This window comes from Uloborus diversus, chromosome 6 (genome assembly GCF_026930045.1).
Source record: "Uloborus diversus isolate 005 chromosome 6, Udiv.v.3.1, whole genome shotgun sequence".
In the NCBI taxonomy this organism is placed as follows: domain Eukaryota; kingdom Metazoa; phylum Arthropoda; class Arachnida; order Araneae; family Uloboridae; genus Uloborus; species Uloborus diversus.
The window spans coordinates 34,101,071-34,123,804 of NC_072736.1; the positions used below are offsets into that span (position 1 = coordinate 34,101,071).

General features: G+C 33.1%; 1 protein-coding gene across 1 annotated transcript in view; it reads left to right on the forward strand.

Annotated features, from left to right (window-relative positions):
- LOC129224536 (twitchin-like) overlaps positions 1–22,734 on the forward strand; it is a 380,173-nt gene that overhangs the window by 205,928 nt on the left and 151,511 nt on the right. The window contains 11 exon segments of the mRNA XM_054859008.1: positions 148–429; positions 1,442–1,747; positions 3,274–3,576; positions 4,263–4,387; positions 6,295–6,451; positions 10,189–10,494; positions 14,470–14,772; positions 15,750–16,031; positions 17,348–17,653; positions 19,011–19,307; positions 20,768–21,049. Coding sequence (XP_054714983.1) covers positions 148–429; positions 1,442–1,747; positions 3,274–3,576; positions 4,263–4,387; positions 6,295–6,451; positions 10,189–10,494; positions 14,470–14,772; positions 15,750–16,031; positions 17,348–17,653; positions 19,011–19,307; positions 20,768–21,049 — 2,949 coding nt within the window.

The following is a 22,734-nucleotide window of genomic DNA, read 5'->3' on the forward strand; positions in this document are numbered from 1 at the left end:
TTTGTTTTTAATTATAAATTATCCAATTAAAATGTTTTTAACTTTTTAAATTAAATAACATAATCAGTTGTATTTAAACAAATTAAGCTAGTTTACTTTATTGATAAAACTACTTTTTAATTATAAAACTTTTTAAACTTTTTTCAGTAAAACCATATATCGACCGAACAAATCTTAAGAACCAAATGATAAAAGTTGGAAGATCAGTCAAATTCGACGTTGATGTCAGAGGCGAGCCTCCACCAGAAATCACATGGTCTTTCGCCGATCATAAAGTGGTTCAAGATGATCACGTCAAAGTAGACAACAGAGATTACCACACTGTGTTCAATCTTAACAAAGCAAAGAGGAAACATTCAGGAAGATATACGATCATTGCCAGCAATGCATCAGGAAAAGACATGGTTTCTGTTGATATAACTGTTCTAGGTAAGTTTGTTATTACTTGTTGAAAAATAACGTAACCATTTAAACAGTAAGGACATGAACGCTTCAAGTTAACGTAGTTGTATGAACGAGTATTCAACTTAGCTTAATTTATGTTACTTGAAAATCTTGTTCGTAGCAAACTATGTTAAATTAGCATCATAAAAAACTTAGGCAATTTTTTTAGAAAAAGAATGAAAGAAAATAGTATTTTCTAGCTATAACTGTTACACTCGTGATAGAAATTTGAGTCACATTTACTAAAAGTTTTTTCGTTCAGAAAATTTTCTCCATTTGTTGTTTTATATTTGAATTTGATTTTTTTTTTCTCAATTTTCTATTGTTATTATTATTAGTTCCATTCTGAAAACAGATCTCACTTTTGTTGTAAAAGCTTTTTTTTCTGTAACAGTATGTTTCTTTAGCAACGTATTTTATTTGAATACATTAAACTTCTTACAGTGCAGGTAAAATAGTTTCTTGCCATAGCTACGTAAGTTTATAATTTCTTCCACGGGAAAAAAATTAAAGATTGTACAGTATTTATTATAAAATACAAAAATTGCAAACAAACTTTCTCGTCTACGATTTTTATAATAATAATTTTTTGTTGCAGTTGTTTCAGTTCAGAGTCCATTTCAGTGCATAATATTAGTTCCGTAGCATTTTCGAGTAACTTTTATACATAAGAAGATTTTGTGGCTCATGCAGTTGAATTTTAATGAATGTAGGATTTTAAGAATTGAAAATTTCTTAGATATAGAGTTTTTTTTTCTATTATTAATTTGAAAATAGGTTCGTATCAAGAAGATTTTCCTTTCATGAAGAACTATATCAATGCTAAGTTTAGTTTTGATCAAATGAATTTTAAATTACATCTATTTTAATACAACATCAATACGATGAATTCATTGACTTGGTTTCAGTTTGTGATAGACTTTAATAATATTAATTTTTAGCACTACAAATGTTCTGTGTGTAAGCTACTATAAGAATTTTTTGTGCAAATTCGCAGGAAAACCAGCTAAGCCGGAAGGTCCGCTTGAAGTGTCTGATGTTCACAAGGAGGGCTGTAAATTAAAATGGAACAAACCAAAAGATGATGGAGGTGCTCCTATTCAACAATATGAAGTGGAGAAATATGATAAGGAAACTGGCAGATGGACACGCGTTGGCAAAGTGAGCGGTGACAAGCCGGAAATGGATGTGACTGGACTTACACCAGGAAAGGAATATCTCTTCCGAGTTGCTGCCGTCAACGAAGAAGGCGAATCAGAACCTTTGGAAACTCTGAGACCTATTATTGCAAAGAATCCTTTTGGTAATTAATTTCTAAATGCATTTATGGGAAACTTTAAAAATAAAGAGAAGATTGGGAGAAATACTATTTTTTTTTCAGTCGGAAAACTAATAATTTTACAGTTCTTCATGTGCAGCGATAGTTATGCTGAATTTTTACCAGTTCATCCAAATTGTCTTAATCAATTCACTTCAGGCTCACCCAAATGCAACTGATTACTTGAAACCGACGTAAAGGTTTTACACCTTTACATTTTAAGCCTTGATCTATAAATTCGAATCTCGATAACTGGAAGCTTATAACACGAATATTCCTTTATCTCACGTTTCATTTGGTCCCAAACTTTTGAGACTGTTGTGGAAACTACCCATAACTCGAACTACCAATAATTTGAACGGTTTAGCCGGTCCCTTGGGACTTTGAGTAATTGAGAGTTGGCTGTATTATAATTCAGTTCATTCAGGGACTCAGTTTGTTGGAGATTTTCCTTCTGCCACAACTGAAGCTCCGTGGTTCTTACCCAGACAATACAGGTTCGATCTCCAGCATGGCTCACGGGAAGAACACACCACTTTTCCCGCACTGTGTTGCAAACGTTCACATTTATTCACTTTTATTTTGTTTGGTTCATTTCAGTGCTGCATTATTCTCAAATGAAATGCTCATTTATATAGTACTTGTCACCCATTTGAAATTGATTTCTAAATTATACCCATCCTAACTGTATCTGCTGAAGAAATTCTACTAAATGTGTTTGCAACTACTTAATTGTCAATATTACATCAGATTCTACAGCTTATTAATTAACATCAAGGTTACACTGAGGTCAAAACGTCGTTCCAGGATTATTTGAACTTAAAACTTGTTCGATTTTAATTTTTACATTACTTTTTATTTCTGTATGTATCAGATATTTAACAATTTTCACAGAGATACCAAAAACTGGAGACAAAAACAATCCTTATCTAAAAGAAGTTGTCAAACATCAACCTCTGAGACCGCTTTTCGCTGTATAACCTATTCTCAAAATCTCACGTTCTCCTACAGCTAAATATCCTTCAGGTAACCGCAGCTAAAGAAGTTGTTTGGGTTTGACTAAGCTAATACATTATAATTCGTTTAGAGCTTTGAAGTCTGAACAGAGTTTATTGTTACCAACTTGAGTTTTTTGCTGGATGAGGAAGGAATAACAGTCCTTATATGGAAATTAGTTAACTTACTGGGATTGGCATTTTGGCAAAGGTTCTGGGAAGCGGTCAAACCATGCTCTGGTAATATTCTTATCAGAAGCCGACTATATCTTATCGCAGTCTCGGCAGTGAAAAGGGAGCATCTGTTTTACGAGAGTTGACGAGAGCATCCATAATGGACGTACCCCGAAAATATTAAACGTAGTACATTGAATAAAATGCAGCTCAACTTCAAAACTTCTGTTCATGAATATGCCGAGTTTGCTCTACTAACACTGTAATTCATAAAACTATTTTTGTCTCCATAATTTCAAATACGTCTTAGAATAAGTACTAATGAAATCTTTTCATTCACAGATGAGCCTGGAAAACCAGGCGTTCCAGAGTTTGCTGACTGGGATAACTGCAGCGTGGACTTAAAGTGGGCAGCTCCAGCCAGTGACGGAGGATCACCCATCACCAAATACATCATCGAGAAGAAAGAAAAATTCTGCATGAATTGGGAAAAGGCCGCTGAAGTGCTCGGTGACAAATGCGAAGCCAAAGTCGTGGATCTTAAAGAAAAAGCTGAATATCAGTTTAGAGTTATTGCTGTTAATGCTGCTGGTCCTAGTGAACCGAGCGATACTACCAAACATCACCTTGTCAAACACAGGAAATGTAAGATTATTTTTTTTTCCCAGATGTTTATTAAACATAATGATTTTTAGGGATAAACTAGAAAGCGTTTCGTGTGAAGAAAAAAAATGTCATAATTTTAAGCTTTAAAAGTAGAGCAGGAAGAAAACATTTTACGAAAACACAAGAATATCTCTATTACATGAATTGCGGATGAGCAGAAAAGAGATAAATCTGACACACATATGTCAACTAAATATTGACTTAAAATAAAAATTTATAAAGAGGATGTTAGAAAACAACATTAAAAAAATTTTTAATAGACAAATCTGTACTGAAATTGTTTTTAAAGACACGAAAAAAATAACTTTAAAACAGTAAGGTAAACACACTAGTAGTGGCCAGTGCTTCAGTTGTGGCCACATAATGGCTTATGTTTGCAAAAATAGGATACCACGTCTCTCAATGGATTCAAAAGTACATCCAACGTGCAGGAAGTAGTGCCTCCTGCACGTTTAAATCCATTGGGAAACCTGGAATCTTATTTTTTCAAATATACACCTTGGAGTGGCCACTAATGAAGCACTGGCTACTATTGGTGTGTTTACCTTGATTAAGAATTTTCAAATCAAATTTAATTGTTAAAATTGGAGCATAACTCTTGTTCTTAATAGCTAGATCTTTAATAATTAAACACTTAAATTTTATAACGCATTGTTTGTTTTCAGTAAAACCGCAAATTGATCGAACCAACTTGGAAACAACGACGATTCGAAAAGGTAAATCGTTGAAATTGGATGTCAATATCAAAGGAGAGCCAGCTCCTACAGTCAAATGGCTTTTGAAAGACAAGGTAAATACAGCTTGTATTTGATTTTTATTACTAAAATGAATACTTAGTGAATCTCTTAATGAATGAAAATAAAAGTTAGGATTATTCTGCAATAAATGCATAAAGCTATGTATGATAACCACATCATCCATGCATTATAGAAAAATTTGAAGTTGCCTGATGACATTTTTCTTGACTTTTTCTTATTAATTACGTTGGTGTAAAACACGTTGAATTGAACACATTGAACACGTTGGTTTTGTAAAGGTGGCTAGTGCATCTGCATCCTGCATTTATGTTCACTTCTTATTATTCAATATCTTTATCTCAAAATTTTTCATCGACCTTATGACACTTTCCTTATTATCTTCTCGTTTTATAATACATTCTCTGATTGCCTGAAACAATGACTCACACATAACTCCTTAATTTAAATTTGTCATGGCTAAAAAAATATTACAACGGATCACTGTGGCGTAAGTGCGCACTCTAAAAAAAGTGTGTAACCTTACTCCGTAAAAGCTTTAGCAACTAGCTGCCTCCTCAGCAATGGAGTCAACTGACCACACTGGTGTAACATTACGCATCGCTCATAATTTTACACCAGTTTTATTAGCTGACTTACTCCATTACTACGGAGGAAGCTAGTCACCTAAATAAGGTTATAGAAAGTGCAGAACGCTGTCACCAGAATAGCGTTACACATTTTTTTTTTTTTTTTGCGAGTTACATTGGCGTCAGTGCGAATCACAACAATAGTCAGTTATAAAGTGACAGATTAGTGACGCTTCACAGGAATCACTTGGTGATACGTTTTATGCTACTTCACAAAGACTTCGCAGCAACACTTTATCTGTGACCGGTCATATGTGACGTTGTGAAGACGTTTGCACAATGTAACTTTATAACGTCTCAACGAACTGACAGTCGCGAGTTCTGTTCGCTGTCGATGACTTTACAGTGACATTTCTTGACAGTCACGCTATGAGGACCCTTACATGACCTTTATCCGACTTTCACACAAGGTTTTCGCTTTGTCAAGGGCGTCAATTAACAAATCCTCCAGAACTTGCTTCCTACGTAATATGCTTTCTCACATTCCCCATTCTTGCTTTTGCAACTGACTTGCTCGTCGTCGTCATAAACTGACAAATTTAAGGCTTGGCCATCCTCTAGCCTCAGGAAATGACTTGTAGAATGCTCCACAATTCCTTGTACATTTCGTGCACTGAAATTTACTCTTCACTTATGAATATTTTCATCCTTGCAGTTGCAAGGAAAGTGCCTCGTACTCAAAAGTAAGAAAATAAAAGTGCCTCGATATCAAATTTTTATGCGTTTCGTCTAGAAGTTTCTTCGTCTTCTTTAGGTATTAAAAAGTCAAACAGGGAGTCAGCAAACATTCATAAAACTGTCAACAATCTCCCGCGTCTCCCTCATTGCCACATTCGGCTATATTCTAAGCGGACTGTATTTTGGTTCCAATGAAGCCTAATTTGCATTCAGAAAAATTCTTTATAAACTGTTTATACAATTTATACATGATGATTTCAATGATCTCATTGTTAACTAACTAATATAGTTGTTCAAAATTTAGGGACCAGTACTCAGTACTAAGATAGCAAATGCTCCGTTACCTCTTGGGTTCTTATTCTGAGTTGAGTAGTTCTGCGGCGTCTCGCAAACGATTTCAATAGTTCAATAAAAATCAAGGCTCGTATGTGACACAACAGGCACTTATCAAGATTCACTGCAGCAATATGCTCTGTAAAAATAAAAGTCAGTGAGGGAGATATTATTAATCCATGAAACGACATTTTTAACTATTTCATTTAGTGTTTGTGTTCTATATAGCCCTTTAATTTTTGATGTTACAGTAATAGTGTTGCTTCCAATCTTCTATGGGTATGTTTTCTTTTTTTTTTTAGCCTGTTGAAAACTCAGAAGGTAGAGAAATTGTAAACGTGGATTACAATACCAAATTAATTATTCACGTTGGCCAGAGAAAGTACACCGGCACATATAAAATTATTGCAGAAAATGAGCACGGAAAAGATGAAGCAGAAGTTGAAATAATCATTTTGGGTAAGTTAAAAATATAATCATTTTCTTTTTAAGGTTCCTGGTGGTTAATTTGATGAACTGTGTGCAATAAGTTGTGCTACTACCCCAGTAACAATGAAAATTTCCTTAAAAAGAAATCATCACTTAATTAACCTAGCACAACGAACCTAGAATGAAGCATTTTCCAAAAGGAAATTAATAACGCCAAGTAAAATAGTAGGGTAAAGCACAGGAGTACTGGCTACACGATACAGTTTCGCGATTTAGAATCGAAGCTGCTGTAACACCAGAATATTTATACCATGTCTATAATAAGTTGGCTTCCAAAACGATAAAACCTAAACGATTCTACTTTTCAAATATATGAGCGAAAAACCGGATGCGTTATGGTACCTATTAATGTCGTGCAATCCAAGAATTTGTTCTCTTTTAACCTAAGTATAAATGAGCCCATCCAAGGTTAGGAAATTAAGTTACAAGAGTCAGAAGAATAATAGGAAAGTACTTTCTTCAAAGGAAAACCCAATATAAAAAACCCCGATCGATGGGAAAACCCGATCATATTGAAAAACGAACATATTTGACACAAAAGTTAGATGACCAAAATAGCTTAATACATAAGATAAGAAGAATTTCGTTAGAAATTTTCGAGCACTGAAAAGATGTTTTCCTTGAGAAGCGAAAAGTAACCATGTGTTATAAAATATTTAGGACAAATAATAACTATCGGCGTGATGATTATTTTTGTATCAAAAGCTAGGAAGATTGTAATATGCTCGTTTGAAGATCAGTTTGAAACTTTGATAATACAGTGAAACCTCCCTTAACGGACACTCCCGAATAACGGACACCTCTAATTAACGGACATTTTTGCAAGTCCCAGTCCCTCAATATAGGCCATTCCATGTAATTCACTCTGAATAACGGACACTCCGAATAACGGACAGTTATTTCACATAAAAATTCCCTAGCCATCGTAGCACTTTCGGTTTTCTTTTTCTTTTCACAGAATATCTTAGTAACTGCTTGCCTTACAAAGCTTTTCATCCTCCACAACTGATATCCCCCCCTCCGTCATTTCCTTATCACTGTTTCTTGGAATTAAAAGGGTGGTAATGAGCAGAGGCAGCGATTGGGACTTAAAAGTTGGGGGCAGAAAAAAAAAACAGCAACTAAAAGACATGGTACTTTTTGGGGGCAGCAGAAAATGAAAAACAAAAAAAAAGTCATAATTTTGTTACGGTTAGTTTTGAGAGTATTGAAGCAGATAAGTGAAAACTGATGTCAGTCTAACAATTAACGTACGTTTTTCTTAAGATTTTAATGAATTTTGTACACAATAACTATAAGATAAAAAAAAAAGGAGGAAACTGGGCGCTTTTTCTAACTGAGGCTCTCGGGAGATGCAATTGAGCAGACCGGCGCCGGTAGTAGTCGGCTTTATGGCGCCGTGGTTTCGTTGGGTTGTTTAATTTTTAGACTTGAAAAAGATTTGCCTATATTCAAGGTCATATTGACAACTGTCAATCACGCAATAGTGTTACTCGAGATAAAATAAATAAATTTACCATAAAAAGTGTGGGAGGAAGAGTTGTTGCTGCGCCAAATCGCCGCCATTGGTAATGGGCTATTAATACACTGAGATGAATTGAGAGGCAAGCGAACCTGCTTTTCGTGCAGCAATCGTAGCTTTGCAGTCCTAAAGGCGAGTTGATTTAGTTGATTTTTTTGTGTGACAATATTATTTGAGTTTTAAAATGGCAACTAAAAGATAGAGACTGACATTGAAAGAAAAAATTAATGTTTTGGATGTTGCCGAAAAAGAAAAAAATAAGTGTGCGTTGTCTTGCCAATCGTTTTCAAGTTGGGAAAACTCAAATCAGCGAAATTTTAAAAGATAAAGACGAAATTAGAAAATTGTGGATTGTAAGTTCGAATGAAAATTTAAAAAATGTAAAGTTTCGCAAAACAGAAACCAGTGAAATCGACGAGGTTGTCATGAAATGGTTCAGAGCTGCTCGTGCAAAGAACGTCCCAATAACTCCAAGAGAAAGCCAGAGAAGTCGGGAAAACTTTGAGGATAGACTCTTTTAAGGCGTCAAATGGATGGCTTGAAAAATTCCGAACACGGCACAACATTTCTTTTAAATCCATTTGTAGCGAAAAACAAATTAATTACACTTGACGTAAAATGTAGTAAACCTTTCGCAATTGTTTTGATTGTGTTCTACAAAGGTAACAACATTCCATTTTGGAAAAGGTAAGTTAAGTAGTTCCTCCTAATAGTGGACACCTCCCAATAACAGACAAAACTTCTAGTCCCTTGACTGTCCGCTATTCGGAGGTTTCACTGTATATTATAACAGATCATAGAATGAAAAGGAGAAAAAAAAGCATATATATTTCAAAACTCATTACTTCTTTTCAAAAAAAAAATTAATTTGAATTTTGACATCTTGAATTCAAATTATGTTTTTCGCAATCACGAGGCGTGTGTGTTTGTGTGTAGGGGGTATGTGTATGTGTGTGTAGGCATGTGTGTTTGTGTCTGTGTGCTGGCATAAGTGTGTGGGTAGTTGTGTGTATGAATGTGTGTGTGGGGGGGGGGGTATGTGTATGTGTGTGTAGGCATATGTGTTTGTGTCTGTGTGCAGGCATGAATGTGTGGGTAGTTGTGCGTATGTGTGTGTGCATGTTTTTGTGTGTGTATGTGTAGTTGTCTGTGTGTATGCGTGTGTTTATGTGTTTGTGCGTGTGTTTGTGTATATGTGTATGTGTTTGTGTGTGTAGTTGTGTAGGTGTGCACGTGTGTGTAGGACATAGATGCAACCTGGAGACGACTTTCGCTATAGGAGCAGCATCATGAGGAGCCGGTCGACGGTGCAAAACGCCAAAAACAGTCAAGTGAGAACAATAAGCAATCGTGATTGCTCAAAAAACTTGATGTTATTCGCATATTCACTCTAGAATCAAATAATTCAAAGAAAAGTATGATTCATGACAAAAAAGGATATAATAAAAAAATATATTTTTATTTCATCTTATTAATAAGCTTTAGTTTAGAGAGTGGAACAGTTAAATCACAGCTTGCTAAAATATGATACTATTGAAAGAAATCAATTCCAATTCAAGTGTCTCCCAAATATTTAGTCTCACAATGATGTGATATGCACTTACAGTGCTGGTCAAATTATTAGACTAAAGAGTTTTTTTTTTTTTTGTACACCATTTGTACTAAAATACTATTTATTTTACTGTTAAAGTACAGTACATACTGTACACTGATTATTACGTTATTTTAGCATAATTTAATGTTTGCAGGTGGCAGCACTGTCTGCTTTGTTCATGTTCTTTGTTTATCTACCTACCAGGAACATGACCTCAATCAGCTTAAACAGTTCAATAATTCTTTTTATTAGTGTGTTCTGTTATATTTGAAGTTAGTTTTAGGTAATTATTGATTATGTGTATTTGAGTATATGTAATAGTGAGTATAAACAATTTTTTACCTGCTTTCTTAAAAAGTTAAGAAATGGTGTAAACCTTGTGAAAAGTATGCCAAAAAGACTTAAAATGCTCATCAAGAACAAGGGAATACATACTAAATATTAGATAATTATTTCACTGTTCGTTAATGTGTATATAGTTATGTAATCAATGAAGAATTTGCTTTTAAAGCAGTCTTAGTCTAATAATTTGACCAGCACTGTAGATTCTGAATTCTGGGGAGGACTGACTGTTTTTGTTCTATTGATAAGGTGCTCCATCCAAGCCAAAGGGTCCACTTCAAGTGAGTGACGTCCACGCCAAAGGTTGCAAGCTCAAATGGGAGCCACCAGAAGACGATGGTGGTAAGCCCATCAACCACTACCAAGTGGAGAAGATGGACACGAATACTGGTTCTTGGGTGCCTGTTGGCAGGGCCGAGAGTGACAAACCGGAAATTGATGTCCCAGGACTCATACCCGGAAAAGAGTATCAGTTTAGAGTCAAGGCAGTGAACGCCGAAGGAGAGTCCGAACCTCTGGTAACGGATAAGCCTACTGTTGCCAAAAATCCATTCGGTAAGCTCCTTCTTATCTAAACTAATAATATAAGTGGAGCAGCAATAAATTGAAATTAAATCAATAATAATCATGATGCATTTATAATGTTCAAGATATAACTCAGCAGAGCTAGAATAACTTAGTCGGTAAAATGCTGGGCCAGCAACCCTAGGGTCTCGGGTTCTAATCCGGCTGCGGGCGGGAAGATTTTCAGCATTTATTACCCGGCTCATTTAAAAATTAATCAATTTATAAATCAAGGATTTTCAATTAATTTTTATTGAAAAATTTTTTTTTTTCGATTCTCTTATTTCATGAAAAACATCGTTTTGGATAAAGGTGTGTAATTTTTTACAATATATACATCAAAACTGGGTACGTTTGCTAGTGCATGGTAATAATGATCTTTCGTTTGTATGAAATTTTCTTTTTATCGGACTGTTTACATTCACGAGAAGCAGGATCATACAATTCCTAATAGATATTGCTAAAAAGTAGTCAGGTAATTTCTTTATTTTGTACGATGCAAATGATGTAATATACTACAGACCCAATAAAAACACTCTCTCGCCATGTAGGGTGAAATAGAAATAAAAAATAGATTTGTTTTGAGTGCAGCAAAAATTATGTTTTTTGTTGGGTTTACAGGTAAGCACAATGGAAACAGGTTGATTAAAGTTATATAACGACCTTCTTTTAACCATATTTGTCATCAGGTTTTGTATGATAAAAATAGAAAGTCATATTGACTCTCCACATTGAAAAAAAGAAGACAAAAAAAACAGTAACAATGTGTTTTTATGTCTAAAATGAAACTACTTTTTTTTCTTCTTTTTACAAAGTAAAGGAAGTATTGTATTCACGAAAAAATTTTGACCGAAAAATAGGCCTTAATTTCCATTTTGCTTGCTCCTGAATGAATGTTGTTTTTTATTTCAATCTGATCATGCGTGGATATATGTCTAAGAACATATAGACAGACACCCGAAATATCCATTTTGGCGATCCGCGAATTAATTACAACGAGTTTTCTCATGACGTCTGTATGTACGTATATGCGTATGTATCTCGCATAACTCAAAAACGGTATGTCCTAGAAAGTTGAAATTTGGTCCATAGACTTCTAATGGGATCTAGTTGTGCACCTCCTCTTTTGATTACATTCGGATGTTCCTAAGGGGGCCTTTCAACCCTTTTTGGAGGGAAATCATTATTATCAATACAAACTCAAGTGGTGTTATAATTTGGCAAACCCTTGGGAACATAGCGCCAAGCTTTTGGTCGCCAAGTTTTTTCGCCAACTTAGCGACAAAAAATTGTCGTTTTTTTAAAAATAAAATTGGTCACATTTTGGCCACTATTGGCGATATTTAGTTAGAGTTAACCATTGAATTACATTAAAATGTCCAAAATTGGGAAAATTGACTTGTATAAAAGGTTTTTTTTTATTTATTTATTTATTTTTTTTTTTGCTTCAGTTCTCAAGAAACTTGGGGCAAAAACATTTAAAGTGTTTCTTTCCTTACTCCAAGGCATCTATAACAAATATCATTAAATTGGTGTAAAAGGAATGTGATGCACACATCACCTCGTTTCTTGACAATTTCTCAAAAAGAAAGTTTAGTTCGCAACATGATTGTCTTGGTTATCAGGCAGTCAATTCTCGTATTTGCTGAAATACAAACAAAGAAGCTCTTAAATAGTTTTAAGCATAATTTTTTAAGTAAAATAATATACTAATCAAGAGTGCTCACCCCCAACCATGGTCGCTCACTCCGTTAAAATGCTACGAAGCACCCCTAAGAACAAGACACTCCCCTTACCCAGAGTTAGATTAAAACACTCTAACTCCTCTGAAAATTTAAACGACACATTCTGTGCCATGAACCTCCCTTTCTGGGCACACCTGCCTCTTTTTGTTCCTGACTTCCAAGCAAGAATGGGTTCTCAGCATCTTGTTTCTGAATCTCAAAGTAGAGAAAATTATTTAGCCGTCAAACTGACGTTATTTCTTATTGCTCTGTTCCACTTTTTTCTGATGTTACAGCTGTTAGCATACTGCACTTTAAAGTATAGATATATATATGTAGGGGATGGTGGCCCAAAGCGGGTAGGTCACCCAAAGCGGTTAGGCCTTCGAATGCCCCCCCCCCCATGGTGTGTAAGCAGCGATACATACGTATGTCGTGTTTACATGAAAAAACCCCGAGTTTTAATCAGTCCAAGCGAAGCAGCAGTGAAGCAGCAGGCGCAACTAGGCTTAAAATAAAAAAATGATACATTTCTAAAAAAATGAAGTTTTGTAACTTGTGATTTGTCGAAGACCAGCTTCTTTTTTTTGATTGTCAATAATATTACATTATTCTGACATCAGCCACCGACAAACTACGATAGTCATTTCGTTTTTTTTTTCTTTTTTAAATTTAAGGTTATAATTATTTAAATAAAACACGTGCCTTTGGGCAAAGCTGGTCGGGCAAACCTGTATAGGATTTAATCATATATATTTTTTTAATTTCTTGACTCGTATGCTGACTTAGATTTTATATTTCAATAGGATAAGAAAAATTTAAAAAGTTATTTTTTACGATGGAAATTAATTAATCTATTAATTTAATCAGTTATGACTTTATGTTTTATAAACAAATGTGCTGATTTTAAAAGGGATAAGTAGGGGAATGTGGGGCAAAGTGAGATAGTTAAGATGAATGAGTTTTTTCAAAATCAACAAATCGGAAATTTATTTTGAAAATTACAGTACATAAAGAAAGAACATTATATATTATAATAAACCTTGCATTGAAACATAATTTTTAATTTTTGGCAGTAAAATTGAGTCTTCAAAAAATGTGGAAAATTTTCACTTTTCTTTTCTATGAGGCAAAGTGAAAAATAAAATATTTTTCTTATGAAATATTTTCTATTCGATTATAAAACATCTTTTTTTTAATAAAAAATGAGTAAATAAAAGGTTGAATGAATAAATGAAAAGTTAATGGAACAATAAACGAATAATTAAATGAATAAATCAATTAATGAAAGAAAAATAAATGAGCGAGTAAAAGAATGAATGAGTAAGAAAATAAGTGAATGACTGAATAAATAAGTGAATTACTAAATGTATGAATGTAAATGAATTAATTAATAAATGAAAATGTAAGTGATTTATAGTAATTGACTGAGTGATGAAATGAAACAAACTATTTCACTTACCCCCATCCACTTTGCCACGCATGTACTTGACTAATTGTACAATTTATTTAATACAAATAAGCTCAATATTAACTAAATTTTTACTGCATTGAATATTAGAAGATCTCAGTCAATATTTAAAAGTTAACAACAAGAACTTTATCATTCCATAGTTACAAAAATAATTTTTGACTTACATTAAAATGTTACAATATGAGTATCATTTTTTAAAAACTGCTTGTATTACCAAATGCTTTAATATTCGGCTGTATTTTTCTCCTAACTAGAAAGAAGTACATATAGTACTACATAGTTAAAATAATATCAGATATATGGAGCCAAAAGCAGAGTTTATATGTCACCATTTCACTTTTCCCCCGCTATTTCACTTTGCCCCATATTCCCCTATAACTGTTTAAAATAATTGTTTTTATAATAGCAGGTAGCCAGTCAACTATTTTAAACATTTTTCGAATGTTTGTAAAGTTTGATAAGAAATAAATAATGGGTTTGGAATAATGCAAAAATCACATTTTATTTTGAAGTTCAAGAACCCTTCTAGGAAATAAAACCGAAATTGTTGCGACAAGATCCAAAAACTACAATTTCCAAGCGTTCTTCGAAAACCTACCCACTTTGGGCCACCCTCCCCAACCTAATACTTTTGGTTAAAAGTATTGCGTTGCAGCTGGTGGATCAGGAGATAGAGGGATATTTTACTACGTAAAAAAAAATTATTTCGTGATTGTATTTTTGAATAATTATTCTTTTGCTTCATTATTTAACTGCTTCCTGTTTTAGAGGCTGCCAGTGCACCTGGAGTCCCAGAAATCGTCGACTGGGATGAGAATATGGTAGATCTGAAATGGACACCACCTAAAAATGATGGAGGTGCTGGCATAACTGGCTACATCATCGAGAAGAAAGAACGATTTGCCACCAATTGGGATGTTGGTGCAGAAGTACAAGGCTCAAAACCAGAGGGCAAAGTGACCGGCCTACTGAAAGGTCACCAGTATGAGTTCCGAGTAAAAGCAATCAACAAAGCAGGAGAAGGAGAACCTAGTGAACCAACAAAACCACACATCGCGAAAGCAAGGAATCGTAAGTTGGATTCACGCTCATATTTTCTTTCTTATTTTAGTAGTATTTAAATTTCAAAGTCAAAAATGTCTAAATTAGAACTAATTTAAATTTTGCCAAGTGTGACGAAATGATATCTTTTATTGGAAGTAAAGTTCAGAGGACTGCATTAACATTGTGTTAATCAACACATCCTGTTGATCTTACCATATTATTCCCAATGCAGTTTTGCAAAGCATAGAAGATAAAAATTTTAACCCCTATACTATATAATTCAAAATTGAATCTTCTTCTTCAATTAACATTTTAACATTTGTGTTTATAACCAAGTATACTTCATAGAATCTTACTATCAAAAACTACAATTGCGATTTACTCCTGTTTTTCTAATGTCCAACTTTCGGAAGTCATTATTTAAAAATCTTCAAAGGAAGGCATTGGACCATAACTGGGCTCTTTAGTCTGTTATGATGATGATAACTATGAAATCCTTAAATAGTAAATGATGAATCATCATTTTTCGTTTTGATTTTGAGATATCCCTCAATGATCCTATAAAAAATAAGATGAAATGAAACGAAAACGCTTTAGTATTCGATAATTTTGAGATCAAAAAGGGAAAATACTCATTTTGATGAACATAGCTTTGCTCTTATACGTTGAATTTTGTTCAAAAGTGTCATTTCGTCACGTATGAGATTACTCATAAACAAAAATAAGAGTGTATACAAATTCTCCTGTTTTATTTTAAAATAGCTACCTGTACTTGCACACCTAGTAACACATATCATTAGTATATCTACTTTACTGAACAATATTTATACAGAACATTTCTTACCACTTATTGTTCAATCAATCATTGCGGCACTTTGCACAAAAAAGCGTACTTATACTTTATAATAACTAATAATAATTTTTAAAAAATACTTAATTATTCTTTATTATTAATAATTTTAACAATTACTTAATTATATTGACAAAGACTTTTTTCCCACTAGTTGCCCCCAAAATCAATCGTGCCAATCTGCAAGACATCACCATCCGTGCAGGAAACTCCACCAAGCTTGATGTTGAAGTTGAAGGCGAGCCTCCAGCAACCATCACGTGGCACTTAGGAGAGAAACCCGTTGAACCTGATGACGTGGTACAATTCCACAACGAAGATTATGCGACGCATATAAAGTTTACTCACTTGACTCGACCATACAGTGGGAAATATACCATTCGTGCAGTGAATAAAAACGGAAAGGACGAGGCAACTGTGAATATTAAAGTATTAGGTAAGAAAGATATTGCCTGTTAAATTGAAACATACTGGGCTGCACTTGAAAGCTCAGCTATTTTACTTCTTTTCAAAGTCATGTTAATTTTTACATTTGAGGCGGTGAGAAGCAAAGGGATGTGAGTGAACATTTTAAAGTTTTGAGCAAAACGTGTGCAAAGTTTAAAGACTTTCATTAAAAAGTTTTTCTAACTTATGTTGCTCAGCAGCACCTACTAGTGCTACTAAAAAAAACTTTTTGCCTCAAAATAGACTAGAATCCCATAAACCATTTGTACTAGTCACACCCAAAATTTTATTTTTGGCATTTACATCCCATTGCGTACAGGTGCATCATATCAGACGAAATTGAGACTACGTATGCATGAAAGTCAGCTCCGAAGACTATAAGGGTTCCCCACTTTTTTTAATAAAAAATTAAGCTTTAATTTCACATTAACTTTTTTTTTTTTTTTTTTTGCTTTATAAATTCTTATTACGTTCATTTCAAAAATCTAGCTTAGAAAATCTCCATTTTTTCAATATTATAATAACAATTCATTAATTTAAATAATTATTTAAGGTTAAAATTCCCGATAAATTGTTTAAATAAGTATTCCTAGTAAGTTATCATACCGTAGCATCCCGATAAACGCAGAAAGATGAAAATTTGAACAATCGATAAAAGATTATTGAAAGGTTTTTATTTAATTTTAGTGTAACTTTTATTTTGCAGTTAATCTGCTCATAGCATTTTTAAGTACTACCAGATTTTGCTTTTCTGTGTGCGATAAACCGCGTGCGAAAGATGATGTATTGTAAGAAATAACGTCAAATAGCACAAATTGCAGACATCTAAATTTTGTGCGATTTGGCACTGTTAGTTCTTATTTGCAGTAATCTGCAATTTGTGCTATTTGTCATTGTTATTTTTTATTTTGTATAGTCAGCAATTTGTGTTATTTGACGTTGTTATTTCTTATTTTACTTTTTACGCACAAATGCATTTATTCAACTTAAAGGATGACGTTCAAGTATGTCATGAATTGATTTACATACAAGTATAACTAAAAAGTACTTACCTTTGTTATATAAGGATCCTACCTTATAAATATTTAAATTACAAGGGCTATTTATAAGGCAATATGCAATGCTCGTGATTTAATTCTGCTATAAATAGAAAGTCGATGGCCACTAAATTATTAGCGTTCACTTAACTTGAAAAACTTGAAAAGAGTCCAATGACAAATAAAACTCTTGTTCTCAATACATTTCAAATGAAAGTACAAACTTTTTTAAATCGCAATTATTACTTCAAATTGTTTGCAATTACAGCCAAGCCAACGAAGCCAGAAGGCCCTATCGAAATTACCGATGTACATGCCGAAGGGTGCAAGTTGGAGTGGCAACCGCCAAAGGATGACGGTGGAATGCCATTGGAAGGATATCAAGTGGAAAAACTAGACGTACTCAAAGGCATTTGGACACCTGTTGGAAAAGTGGATAAAGATACCACAGAGATCCCAGTGACAGGATTGGAGCAAGGCAAAAAGTACCATTTCAGAGTGAAAGCTATTAACAACGAAGGTGAATCTGAGCCACTTGAAACGGATCGCTCAACATTAGCGAAAAATCCATTTGGTAAGTGGTAAATATTTATAAAAATGAAATTTATATTTGGAGCATCATATACAGTACTTGACGTTCGTCATCAATTGCAATAACGGAGCAATTAACTCAGGAAACGGAAAAATTGTGGAAAATATTTGCCAATGTAACATATAAGATTTTTCTTTCGGTGAAAACTCAAAACTACTACAGATGCAAGTGAACTTATAGCAAAGAAAAATGCTGTAATTTTTAGTCTCAAAAAAGAAAAAAAAATGAAAACTGACTCTTACAAAATATTTAAATAAGTTGGTATATTGTGCAGTAAAATTTAATGTTATGTGGGTTTTACATAGTTCAAGTCCATTCTCTCACCCTTTAAAAAGCCATTCTTACCTTTTTTTTTTCTTTTGGCAATGAAAAACTTTTTTTTTCATCTACACAAATATTTTAATACATTTTTCAAGTACATGCTCAACATTCGAAACATAGTAATTTCCTAATGTACAAGAGTGCGTCCAGTTTACGTTTGCATGAAGTTCAGCAGAATTTCAGATCGTCTTGGCTTACATGTGCAAAAACAAGCAAATAACGGGAAAAAATGTACAAGAGTAGGTAGCAGTTTGAAGTAAACGAATAGATTTCCATCATAGCCGACCTGATTTGTGTTATACAAAATTAAATTTACATGAATGGCATATAGCACTTTAATACCCATAAATTTAGGCAACCTTTTCTATCTCATTCAAATGTTCTTGCAGCAAAGAAAGAACGAAGGTGCTTATGAGCGGAAGTGCGCGTCTGTGTAGTGTATAATGTGTTTTATTTTTCATAAACATAAGTTTTGAAAATAATATAATAAGAAAATAATAGAACGTAAGTATATTAAGTTTTATATACTTACGTTCGGAAATTTAAAATTCGGTGTGAAACTAAAAGAGATTCATAAAAGGATGACAAATAGGAGAGAAGTTACAATATATTCCAAAATTGTAAACATCTTCTTTCTGTTTCTGACTCCCGTTGAGAAAACATTTTCTGTATTTTTTTTTAATTCAAATAGATCAAAAAGTTCTTTTTTTACACAAAAATACAATTTCAGCTTGCATTTTAGTTAAGTGGCAGTTCTAGACAAAAGGAAACTTTATAGTGAGGAAACAACTTTATGAATGTACACATTTTACAAAAAAAAAAAATCAAATTCGTGTTTCGAGATTTTGAAAAATCACTTTTTCGAGGCACGAAAGTGTGAGCTTATGGATGTAAAGCCGTCCAACAAAAGCATTCAAGAGATTCGTTTCAAAAATAAATATGTGGCTTGTATGAATTGTTTGATATATAAATCGTAATGTTTTCAATTAACTGCGTTTTTATTTTCCCTTAAATATAGAAAAACCTGGCGCACCTGGAATTCCAGAAGTGGTCGATTATGACAAGGACTTTGTCCAATTGAAATGGGACCCACCAGCAAGAGACGGCAATGCCCCAATCACTGGTTACGTTATTGAAAAGAAAGACAAGATATCCGGTCAGTGGGTTAAAGCTGCAGACGTTAGTGGAAACGAAGGAAAAGTTGGAGGTTTAATTGAAGGACAAAAATATGAATTCCGCGTAAGGGCAGTCAACAAGGCGGGACCAGGAGAACCCAGTGAAGCCACACCTCCTCATTTGGCTAAACCTAGATTCTGTAAGTACAAAAACGGTTAAATAAGTGCATTTTTATGTTCCAGGGAATTCGCACATTTTTGACTTCCGTGTGCACTTGTAATCAGTCGACCTCCGATTCAAAAAAGTCAAGAAAAAAATTACAAAAGAAAAAAAAAAAAAAAACTCCCGTGTATAAATTGATTCTCTACTTTCAAAGAAAAAATCTCACATTTTTTGAGAATGTTTCGAAATGATGGAAAATTAAATGCAGTGAAGATATTCACGATTAGAAATGCGCGACATTTATCCTCTTGAACATAAAGGTTTCGTTTCTGCAATCGCTGTCTTCGTAACGAGTTCGCTTTCACGGTTAATGTTTTTGTTAATTATTGCTTTTTAAAAAATTAATACCAATAACATTTTGCTTTTTTTCATTGCAGCTTTGTTACATTCAGTTTTCAAAAACGAGCTAACTTCTGCGCAATCAAGTTTATGGAAAAGTTTTGAACCTCCTTTTTCACACTTTTTATGTGGTCGAACTTTTACTTTTAATTAGGTAGTTTTTATTTAACTGTTAGAAAACATAAAAATTATCTCACAGTGCGTTAGGATTCATTTCCTTAGCATGTATACATAAAGATTAGACTAGTGTCGTAAAATGCAAACGCGAGGAAAAACAAATGAAATTTTGACCTGTGTATGAGTTTAATTATATATTTTGAACTTTATTTGTTTACGAAAGTTTCTCAATATATTCATGAGTACATGCAATTATTCATATCATACACAGAATCTGAAGGCAGGAAGAAACATTTAATATGTTTTTAAACGATTTGTCCTGAACTTGGAAACAAGCACCAGTTTTATGTGCCTTTAGGCATTTAACGTAGTAACTGTCAGTGTTAAATTTTTCGACAAAAATAACAATGATAAATAAATAGTGTTAAGTAAATTCACACTACTTAGCACAGCTTTCTTACAAATTTAATATTATTTACCAACAGAGGGCATTTATGGTAGGCATTTAAATCGGAGTCCATTCAGATAAGAAAATTAAGCTATAATGCACATTAATGGTTTATTTATTAATGTTAGACAGATGTTTAGATGAACTGAAACCTAGAATATACACCTTTATATAACTTAATCATTAAAAAAAACTGATAGATGAGTTCAAAATTTTAGAGGATGTCGGCGGTAAATGGCATTTGATTGTTTGTTTTCCTTTCATTGACTGTTTTCCTCATTTTTCAAATTTTAAATGAAACATTGATAATTATTTTCACAAGTTTTATCTTCTCTATTACATTCGAAATTCAGCGTATCCATAAAAAATAAAAACACAACACCACGACTAATATACATATACGTAATAATATTAAGAATGTTGTCAATGACCAAACGGTCTTCTGTGATCAACATGCGACCCAAGTTTATTCTGCTACATCAGTTGCAAAATAATGACAATAATCGTAATTACTTTCTTTCCCTTTTTTACAGTGAAACCACGCATCGACAGAACAAACTTAAAGAATATGGCTATCAAAATTGGTCAAACAGTCAACCTGGATGTGAATATCATTGGCGAGCCGCCGCCTGAAGTAAAATGGGAGCTAAACGACGTCGAAGTGAAAACTTCTGACGTAATTCGAATCGACAATGCCGATTACAATACGAAATTCTACCTCCTCCGTGCTACACGAAAAGAAAGTGGAATATACACAATCACTGCCACCAACAAGATGGGAAAAGATGAAGCAAAGGTAGAGATATTTGTCATGGGTGAGTATAGTTCATTAGCTTTTTTTCATTTTTCCTAAAACGCTTATAAATCCTGGTCAAGCTAATTAAGACATTTAGCTATCCGCAGCCATCTAATGCCTTCATCACCTTCAAAACACTTCTTTTAAATAAAAATTTACTACAAAAAAGTGACATAAAATAAGAAAACATCCACTCTTATGTCTTATTTCTGTTTTGCTTTTCTTTTTTTTTAAATTCTGGAGGAAGTTGCCAATTAATTGGAATCCATTTTTTTAACCCAATGTTTTGCGATAAATATTCAGTTTATATTTATTTTCCTTAATTTTACGTGCGTGCCTCTTTTGGGTCATTCCATAGAAATGTCAACCACATCCTCAGAATTTTTTTTTCCATAAAGCCTTAATTATGACCTATCATTTCATTCAGCATACTTTCTAGTACATAAATCCAGTAGCAGTTTGCAAACATTTCATTCGGTGTATTTCTTCTGGCTCTAAACGTGCGAGGTTGTAGAAAAGGCTTAGTATGTGCAAAAAACATGCCGTCTACGTTTTCTTGTCTAATGTAAAAAATTTTGCAAATTTTTAAAAAAACTATGTTTATTCTAAATAATTAGATGTGGGCCCAATAAAATTGACTGTTTTTTCCCCATACATTATAAGATAAGTATTTTAATTAATTTGACTATTTCACTGAAAATATTTACGTTACGTTAGTCATGAAAATGTACTATTTTCTGCTTAAAAACTAAACCAGATGATTGAACCAAACAGCACTTTTTATTTTCTTATATCTGTGTCATATCTACTTAAAAAGTGCAAAATATTTATTTTAGTATCAGTAGATATAAAATAATTAGTGTGACTAACGTAACATTTGAGCTGTGACTAACGTAACAGTTTGCATGTGACTAACGTAACATTTTAAAAATGACTGCTAATATTTAAAACTTATTTAATTTAATGTACATTTTCATGAACAATTTTGAATATGTAGGCATTCTGTATTGATTAAAAATATAAAGGGTGAAAAATACCAGTAATATTACATTGTAGACTTTCTGTTTACTTAGAAAAATCCTTTTCTAATGGTCTTTATAAATATACTTCCAATTTAAAGAATTATTAAAAAAGAAAAAAAGGTGAGTAAAGCAAAATGAGTACTCTGCTGAATGTGCATTCAACACAAGAATCCAAGCTTAAGAATTAAGATAATAGAAATATAATGTTAACAAAGGATAACGTCTCTATTTTTTATAAAATACATCTCCACCAATTATTAAAATGAAGTAATGGCTGCTCGTTGGAAAACATTTGAAGATGTTACATAATGATACAGTGACAAAAAGCGCTGCGGCCATATATTTCAGAAAATGCAAGAATGATCATTTAGAAATTCAAACATTTGCGGTGATATCTGGAATTAAAATGCATTCTCTAAAAACGTTCGAATATTTTTTTTTTCAATATTACATTTTAATTCAAAAGCATGCGCAACACTATTCGTTCGATGAATAACAAAAACCTTAAAAAATAATATACCATTGAAAAGTACTACGGAGTTTCTTATAATGATAACTAGTATATCGGCAGAATACTAGAATGCGGTTAAACTATCAACTTGCATAAAGTTAATTTTTTAAAAGAGAGATATTTAGGATTTAATAACCCACAAGAATAATGTCATTCAGTTTGTAAAAGCAG